General features: G+C 44.6%; 1 protein-coding gene and 1 pseudogene across 1 annotated transcript; one reads left to right on the top strand and one right to left on the bottom strand.

The window, feature by feature from the left end:
• Positions 1 to 975: 975 nt before the first annotated feature.
• LOC136475354 (uncharacterized) lies at positions 976 to 1,810 on the bottom strand (annotated as a pseudogene).
• Positions 1,811 to 5,690: 3,880 nt separating this feature from the next.
• LOC136469479 (uncharacterized) lies at positions 5,691 to 9,693 on the top strand. The gene is given in 5 exon segments (XM_066467662.1): positions 5,691 to 6,610; positions 7,748 to 8,280; positions 8,765 to 8,816; positions 9,424 to 9,619; positions 9,622 to 9,693. Coding segments are annotated over 5 exon segments (1,773 nt in total).
• Positions 9,694 to 10,022: the final 329 nt, after the last annotated feature.

The raw sequence follows: 10,022 nt of genomic DNA on the forward strand, positions 1-10,022 counted from the left end.
GGAGGTAGGTTTCCCTTTGCCTTTCTCCTCATTTTACACTTTCATTTCTCTGAAACTTGGATTTACTGGCTTCTGCTTTTGTGGTGGATGGTCAAACCTTGTGCGATCCTTCCCCTTTCAGAGGATGTAGAATCCTTTCTGACCTTGCATGTTTCTGTTAACACTAGATAATGTAACCAAACATATTGGTACCGATGCTGCAGCAGTGCAAGTGTATTGCTCGGTTTCTGTATGACGTATTGCCTATTGATTTCAGTCATTTGTGTTGACCTTCTTGGCGGAGTGGGGTGACCGAAGTCAGATAGCTACGGCAATATAGCGGTACGGTTCGATTTCCCTCTCTTCAAATTGAAGTTTCCAGCTGTCTCTTCATCCAACTTCGTAACTGAACTTGAAGAACAGTCGTCAATGCAGCTGGCGACCCACAAAAATGCGGTCGGAGTTGCTACAGGAGCGACCTTGGGGCACACCATCTGCACGTCGATCGCGGTGGTACGGTGGGCGGCAGCATGCTGGCCTCCAAGATATCTCAGGGCACGGTCGCCACCATCGGAGGCCTCCTCTTCCTCGGGTTCTCTCTTTCGTCATATTTCTAACAGCCATGCATTGCAGTACACCCTGCCCTGCCTCTCATCCTTGTAGGTGTAATCCCTCCTGCGAGCTCTCTATTTGTTTCTTGTTCAGGTTCAGCCAGTCCCCAATCTCCCTGGCCCTTGTCAACCAACCTTGGCCAGCATCCTCATCTGATCCAGTGACCCTTGTCCTGCGGCATGGGATTTTTTTTTTTGTACTAGTAAAGCATACATGGATATGTGTAGTAGGGATACGATACGATCAGTGCCAATGTATACTATACTATACAAGTCATGAATTCAAAAAACAAACGGAGGAGGTGTCCTGAATTCCAGATTGCCTTTAATTTGTCAGGAATTCAAATCGTAACCTGTGTATACACATCGTGTTTATATCATTTCCTTTCCTGCGTGCGCATGCACCATCGCCAACGGAAGGGTTCAGTCGTACACCACGCACGCGCCGTCGTCGCTGCCGACGATGGCGATCTGCCAGCTAGCTATCTAGTAGTTGAACCGCCACCGCCACCGGCCGATGATCTTTCCGACGTACTGGTGGTTGTGCGGCTTTTTCCGGCACATGGTGGGGAACAAGCCGAGCACGTGCTTGCACTCCCTGAGCAGGACGTCCCCGATCAGCGTCTTCTCCCGCCCCTGCGAATGGGCGTCCGGAGACGGAGTCGGAGCTAGTGCCGGAGATGGTGCCGGAGCCGGACCCTGACTCGGACCAGGACCAAGACCAAGACCCGGACCAGGTGCAGGCGCCTGTTCTTCAGTCGTCTCCTCCACCACTTTCATCCTGTGGGCCTCGCTGTCGCCGCCGTGCTTGCCGGTGACGAGGAACGTGTGGCCGTCCTGGAAGACGACGACGTCCTGGAGGAAGTTGCCCATGTAGCCCCACTTGCAGAAGGGCACGTAGGGGTCGGCCTGCGGCTGGAAGAAGGCCCGCTGCGGATTGTACGGGTCCAGGATGAAGTAGGGGAACTACTCCCAGTTGCCGGAGAAGGCGGCGCGGCAGCTCAGGATCATCTGGCCGACTGCCACCCCCCCGTCATCGTGCTCAGCATCGACACCGAGTGGTTCTGCCCCGGCGGCGCCGGCGACGACCCATTCCGGGGCTCCGCCGCGTGCGGGGACAGCATGCCCACGATGATCACCACCAACGGTATCGCCACGAACACGAACGGGATCGAGACGATCGTCATCTTCCGAAGCAGGTCCTTCTTCTCCTCCTCCATTTCTTGCTTTGTCTGGCTGACTCTTCCTGCTCTAGCTTCCTCTCCTCGTCACCTCTAACCTCGATCTGCGTCAATTATAGAATTGCCCTGTGTAGAATTGTAGAAACGAACAGATATATACGCATCATTTGCGCTAGCTGCTTATATTTAGAAGAGTGGGATATGTTTAGGGCATATGTGTTCATCACAAAGACGGTTTGGATATGCACATTTGAATCCCCATGGATGTACGAAATAGTTACGAATTAACAAATTTACCATAGAACGAGGAGTCTGGTTTGAGGAATCATTCCATTTCTAATACCCGTACCAATTGTTAGCTTGTAAAGAATGACGAGATGATAATCAACTCAATTTCATTTTACAAACCAAACAAAAAACAGTGAGGACTGAAAGGACAATCGACTAACTAATTTCTCAAACCAAACATCCTATTCATTGGAAACAAAAAAAAGGATGATGGGCTATAAATAAAATTGCACGTGTGGATCCAAGAGCATGGGAAACCAGAAATAATGTGATGCTTATTCCCTTTAAGGATGGTCTGGTCCGAATTTTGCAGGAATTTCACATGAAACGACTCAATTCCCCACACGAATCTAGACAAAGAAGCACACATATCTGAAATGAGATATCAATTGATTGGATAAATGCAATGGCCGTGTTAGTTTGCTCGCCCTTCAATGACACCTTTTTTCAAGATGGCAAAATTTGTAAGCTGCCTTTGCATAGATAGAAATGACAAGGCTCCAATCCAAGGAATGATGGAGGGAGCCGGATGGGAAGAAGGTAGGGGTCGACGATGTTGTCCTCGCGCGGCCACAGGAAGATAATAGCCTTTTTATATATAGGCATGCGCATGCATTTCACATGAAACCGATTCTGACGTGGTTCGGTGATACTAGTTTGAGGTTGTTCAGACGATGTTTCTTGTTCGTATCTCAGCACCTTGTTAGCTCGCACTTGGACTATTGCAAAAACAAATATTTGACATGCCAATAAGAATTCTAATACCCATTCACAAAAAAAAAGAGTTCTAATGCCCATTGGAGGATGGGAGAGCATTGTTGCACAACATCTTATCTGTGCTGGCTCTAAACCCTCACATGTGATGATTATCAGGGCTTGTTTGGTAGAGCTCCAAATTTGAAATTCCTCTATAATTCTCCAACTTTATTTCTCAAGAATATATAGGCATGCACATGTCTTACATATGAACCTATTTTGACGTCTCTGGCGACGGCAATTTGAGTTATCGAGGATGTTTTGTTTGTTTCTCAACACTTTCTCAAGTTAATTCTACTACTACTCATTGTAGGATGGGAGGGAGCCACCCATGACTTCCTCAAGATGGCAAATTTGCAACCCATTGTTTTTTATGCACAAAATTAAAAAACGTCCTTTATTTATACTATATGGATACAAGCTACCATCCATCTCTCTCCCGGAAACACTCCCAATATTTGTCACAGATGATTGTTAGATGATTGATCACTTGATAATTCTAGAGCCTTTATTTATTGAAATCTTCATTGTTAGATGATTGATCACTTGAGAAGGGATCATGGGTGTTTATCTGATAGAGGGTTCTTGTTGATAATGTTCAATTATGTGGATACATGACCAAGAAAGGCATGGCATTATTTGTAAAAGATTGCATTAATTTATAACCATACATTTGGCCTAATTCTGTTTTGTTTTCTCCAATATTCAGCTCTGTCGACAAAGGTAGCACCCTCTATCGTCTAGCTGGTGTTGTAGAGCACATTGGCAAGGGATCCTTGAAGGCGAAGGACTCACACTACATTGCGTACGTTAGAGCAAGAAGGCTTGGAAATCAGCAAGAGGGTAGCAGCTGTTCTTCCTCATGGTTTCGTGCAGACGACCGTTGGATCAGACAAGTCACTCTTGAACAAGTTCTCAACTGTGAGGCCTATATTCTTTTCTATGAGAGGATGGAAGACCAAGACATTTCTGGCATAAGACGTCAGAACTAAAGAATGCAGTAATAGAACAAGCAGATGAGTGAGATAAGCAAACCTTCTCTCGACCGCAAGGATCCAGTCAGTCAGTGTTCATAGTAAAACAGGCTCTTGACCAAGCTCATTTTTGTCGCTGGGCTTCAAACTTACTGTAACTTTGTACCAAATCGGAGTTTTTTTTTTCTTTCTTTCTGATCTTCTCACTCAGCTGATCTGGTCATTCCATTGCTTTACCTTTTAGGATGAAACTGTGAATAGAATAGTGGTGAGATTGGTAAACCGGTGATACGGGCTTTGTAAAGGTTCTGTTGGATGCTGTTGTTACATGACAATGGTTTACATTGCCTTGTGGAGATATAGGCCATATTCCTCTTGATGTTTTGAGCTTTCCCTGAAATCGAAAACAACACATAGTTTGTTCTATCCTCCCCTTGATTTTTTTGTCTTGGTATCAGCGTCAATGTCTGATTATCGGAGCTTCATGCTGGAGGTGATCCTCCTAAATTGGAATATGCCCTACATGCGATTTCTCATTGTCTGGGAGTAATCCACAATAGCTTATGCCTGACATATGCTAGTATTATCAAAAGCAAAAGTCTGGAGACATTGGTACACTCTGAGAGAAAGACGTTTGCTGCCTGCTTTGCATGCACGTCCTTTAGACGGGGGCCAGGGAACGCTGCCCTGTGGCCCCTGTTGGAAAATTATGATTGCCTGATGGAATGAACACAGCATTTTATTTCCAAACAAAGATGGTAGCTTCAGATCCGCTCATAGAATTTGTAATAGTCTAGTTGGAGTGTCCACGGCACTGTTCATGCCACTGCAGTCTGCACTCTGCGCACTGGCAGCACAGAGTACAGTAGCCTCCATTACGCAGCCTGTTCGGTTGGCTGGACTGAATCATAGATTATTTACTGCTGGCTGGATTGGTTGGTTTGATGTGAGAGAAAAATACTATTCCAGCTCATAATCCACGATCGTATATGATCGTTTACGGCGTGCCAAACCGGCTGACGGTCACTGATCAGAGTTAGAGACAGTTGAGGGATGGGACTTGGAGGTTCCCATCTCATTTGCACAGACACAGCAGCCGGGGCCGGTCGGAAGGATTGGGCTGTTGTAGGTTCTCGTTCGACCAAATGGGCCTATACAAGGCCCAGTATCAGCCCAGTCGCAAATTCCCAGTAACAACCACACCAGCACGAAAACCCTTTCCAAAACCCCGTCCCGGCGTCGCCGCGGCCCCTGGATCCCGACCCCAGCATTCTCGCCGCCTTCTCGGTTTCCTTTTCTTCTTCTCCCGTTTCCTTTTTTTCCTCGAACGCTTGTTGATCTCGTGTTTTTCACATGGGGTTTTCTTCTCCGCTTCTCCGCCTTTCGGTCCAATCCCTAGCCGGCTAGCCCGCAGGCTCCTTCTTGATCGTCGCCACTCGCCAGAACCGCTGCGATCTTGGTTCTTCTTCCTGCCCCGGCCCGCTCCCCATGGTTTTGGTGCTTGAATCCGCGGCGCCGTCTTGATCATAGCCGATCCGTAGGGTTCCTGCTGGCTTGCTTTGTGGTTTCGGGTTTAATAATGGAATCCATCGTTCATGCGACTACCTTCTTACTTGTGATCCCTTGTTTCCTTCCAGGCCGGCGTGATGGGTGACACGAGGCCGAGGCCGTGGGAGGCGGATGAGAGCTCGCGGTCGCGGGACTCCAAAGCTCCGCGGCTGGACTTACTGGCTGCAACGGCAACGGTGGCGGCGGAGGTGGGCGATCTGCTGGGCTCTCGCCTGGAGGACTGCCCCGAGCTGACCGGCAACGGCGACGACGATCGGTGCTGCGATCACGTCCCCACGGACAGCGCTCACAAGGATATTCTGAGCTGGTCCTTGCTATCCGACGACGCGGGGATGTGCGAGGACTGCTCGCGTGAGGAGGGGGCCGGCGGCCGGCCCAAGTATCGCCGTATCCTGGTGTGCCTGGAATGCGGCCGGCATTCTTGCGGGGATTCGAGGAGCTACCTCCCGTGCGGGCACGCTCGGGATCACGCCAGGCAGGAGCAGCACTGGGTCGACGCGCTGTTCGACGATCCACAGACTGCATTCTGCTTCAAGTGCGAGTGTGAACGACCAGTATATCCAGAGCCAGATGACGAGCTGGGGACGATCATCGGCAAAATTCAGGCGGGCGGCGGCGGCCATACGTTTGGATTCGACATGCCCCGCGATCTTGCCACCCGGTTGCTCAAGCTCGGAGACGCATGGCGTGTGGCTGAGCTCGGATCGGGGAATACCCAAGGCTATGCTATCAGAGGGATGCCGAACAGCGGGAACACATGCTACATGAACGCGATGGTGCAGTGCCTCCTCGCGCTCAACAAGTTGTGGGCATGGATGTTAGGGCCGTATCCTCCGCCGGGTCACCTTGGCATGGCACTGAAGGAGCTTTTTGTGGAGGCAAGCGCTGCTGATTCTGCGGGACGCCTTCTGAACCCAGATAGACTATTGAGAAGTGTGCGCTTACATGCTGGCAAGTACGAAGCCTACAAGATGCATGACAGCTACGAATTGCTTGAGTCCTTGCGCAATGCTTTGCAGGATGAGGAAAGTGGAATTGAGAACCCTTACAGGGAAAGAGGTGCTCCGACAGTTATTGATTCGATTTTCAGGGGTGAGCTGTTAGAGACACGGTCCTGCATATATTGTCAGTCTGCTTCGGCTTTCCATGGACATTTCCGGGAGCTCTCACTATCGCTGCCATCAGAGGAGGATCTAAGCAAGAGTATCAAATCTCAACCCATGAAGGCTGCAACTCAATTACTTTCAGCAAAGTGAGAGTAACTTGGGAAAGATCGATGCCAAAAGTGGCGATTCTCATCTTCTTATTTCAGAATTTAATGATTTGGTTGTAGACAAAACATCAGACCCTATGGAAGTTGGTGAGCTTTTGCAATCCTGCACCTATTCAAAATTCCTAACCACGGGTAATGGGTATGTCCTAGACCACGCCCAGTGGCGGATCGAACCAAAACTTTTTATCAAGGGGGCTGAACAATATGACGACGCCTCGTAAATATATAAATACATACAACAAGTATATTTCTCAATAGTTTTTCAACATTTTTACATATATATTTAGTACTCATAGCGAAAAAACACAGTATTATCATCAAAAAATGGTGAAATAATATTTTTTGCTATGCAATTGAAATTTTTAATAGGTATTAAACATTTTTCACTGTGCGGGGGGGGGGGGGGGGGGGGCACGGCCCCTACTGGCCCCCTGGTTCCGCCACTGACCACGCCATTGTCGAGGAACCAAAATTGCATAAAATAGTGGAACACGCTCAAACACTATCGTTGTACTTGTCTATTTTTATCAACCTAAAAAAGTGTTACAAAGTGGGTCTCCTACACTTTCTAAATGGAGAAAATTGTTACGGACTCTATAAACTTGCTAAATGCAGAAAATTTCTAACATATAAAATTGATTGGAATGTTCAACAATCAACATATTAACCCGACAATGCTCGTTCAAAAAAATATATTAACCTAGCAAGGTTTTTTGTTCTAGTGTATAGTAGTTAAAAAATCCACTGGACTATAGCCTTCTCTTCATATATTATTTTTTCGCTAGAAGAGGATGCTTAAATTAGGGCGGATTCTAAAAAAGAAAGCTACTTTGAAAGTGGAGGATAATAAAGATACTAAAAATTGTGTAGATGACTATAATTACTTGTTGCGTGATACTTTATCGTGGTTAATTTTTTGTTTAAAAGAACGACAGGAGTTCTGCCAATCTACCTATTGATAGAGAAGAGTATTGTCGTAGTTAAAATTAAGTATTATATTCTCATTTATGCAGATTCTGCTGAAGAGCAACATGCCTAGCAAAGCAAGAATGTTATTGTACAAGATCCTTTGTACACCGAGGAGCCACTACATTCTATTGGTTTTGTTCCTCATAGCATCTCCGATGCTAAAGTTGAGCAAATGGTTCAGATGACAACAGATTCCCCCTATCCAGAAGATATGGGTCAACCTCCACTTGTTGCCCCACTAAAACATGATGCATGGACGACATCGTGCAACTATGTAGATAAAAATGGCAAGGAAATATGGGATAACAATTGTATACCAACAATCGAGGATTGTCTATCACTATTTTTTAAAGAGGAGGTGGTAGAAAGGAGCTGTGATTGTTCCAAGGTACCTATGGAGCCAAGTACTAATCAAAGCAAAAAGGGTAAGCAGATGAAGGTAGGTACCAATGATGAGGTAGCAGTTAATGGGGGCCATACTGAACAGTCATACAGGACAACATGCCCAAATAAGCAACCCAGTGAATTGAATAGTATGTTAGTAGAATGCCAATCTTCTTATTGTAGACAACAAAATGGTTCTGATGTAGAGAGTGAAACTATACAGATGGCAGATACAAATACTGTTGGAGCAAATTCAAGGATGAGTTGTGGTCAAAAGGAAACTGAATATCATGACGGTGTTTAAAAAACTGCATGTAGTTTCCTTTCGACTGAGAAACAATCCAACCTATTGAGAACCCAACACAATCAAAATCTCATCCCACCAAATCAAGACTTGAGGAAGCAAGTAGGGTTGGATCTTAGTGCAAACTAGTTAGGAGACAACCAAAATGAACAGAAAGAGAGTAGTGGACGTGCTATTCAAAAGCCTCATATTATGAAGCTACCGCCTGTATTAACCCTTAGTCTTAAGAGGTACATCAAGAATGGCAATGAGTACCATAAAAATGAAGCTCATGTGATCTATAAGGAGCTTCTTGATGTAGGATGATTCATGGACTTTAGGTACTTCATTCTTCACATAACTAAATAATATTTCTATACAGTTCTAACAAGTGTCTGATTTCTTAAGTTCTTTTATTTGTCACTTTTCCAAGCTTATTGCTGCTATAGAATGTACATATGTCATTGTTGCTGCTAGTAAGTGGTCTTTTTTACTAGGACCAAAATGGTTTTCAACTCATTGTGGTTCAAGTTTGAGAATAAATTCAAAGTGAGTTTAAGTATCTTTTTCCTATGATATGATTGACAAGAACCTGTACATTTAACTTCTTATTTCAATCTTGTCCTAGAATGAAAATTGTTATAGTGATTTATTTAATTTAGACTATTTTAGTGAATTTAATTTCAGTAGATTTTCTTGTACATAGAACTATCATATCTGAAAATGAGAATATAATGGACAAATTATCTACTACAGACCCCATTCACATTTAGTGTGTATCACTTTATTGTGGATATTTAAAAAGCATCTTTTCAGATCTCATTATTTCTTTGTATGTGGTACCTTTTAAATGCCATTTCTAGTAGAATTTTATTTGTTGTTAAGGTGGTTGATATGGTTTCTGGTGTTGGTGATACAAATAAACCTAGCATTCTTTTTTTTATGATGGCCATCTTTATATTTGTGGAGCTTTATATGATGACCTTTTTTGTTACATATAACTACTTGAAAGAGGTTTATATGTAGAGGCTTCTTGTGAACAATATTTTTTGAGGATATATGATCAAGGAGGGCATAGTATGGTTGATAACAATTTACAATAATTACATCCATACATTTGATTTTAACTTTTTTTATTATTTTCTCCAATATTTAGGTCTGTGGACAAAAATAACACCATCTATCGTCTAGCTGGTGTCGTAGAGCACCGTGGTGGACTCTTCATGAATGGGGGACACTATGTTGCTTATGTCAGAGCAAGGAAGATTAGAAATCAGCAACAACAGAGCAGTTGCTCTTCCTCATGGTTTTGTGTGGACGATAGTAACATCAGGGAAGCCACTCTAGAAGAAAAGTTCTAAAGTGCAAGCCTTATGTTCTTTTCTATGAGAGGATGGAAGACAAGATGACTAGTGAGATTAGATAGCATTCTTTGGATTGTCATTGACTCAGCTAGTGTACATGTTAGGCTGTTGATCATACCAAGTTTGTCGTAGGGCTTTAAGCTTCCTTCAATCCTAGAGATTGAAGTTTTTGGCTCGTCTAGACACGTTGATGGATATTGAAAGTGCAATCAAACCCTAATTGTGGGTTTTGATGATAATGACCACGCAATTAGAGAACTAATGAGATTTATCGAGATGACAAACATGGAATCTATATTCAAGGATGTTACACGAAACAGAGGAGACCCCAATTACAAATGTGAATGGCTTCAAACTCAAAGGAGGTTTAAATTCTTTTATATTTTAAATT

The sequence above is a fragment of the Miscanthus floridulus genome, chromosome 8, assembly GCF_019320115.1.
Source record: "Miscanthus floridulus cultivar M001 chromosome 8, ASM1932011v1, whole genome shotgun sequence".
In the NCBI taxonomy this organism is placed as follows: Eukaryota; Viridiplantae; Streptophyta; class Magnoliopsida; order Poales; family Poaceae; genus Miscanthus; species Miscanthus floridulus.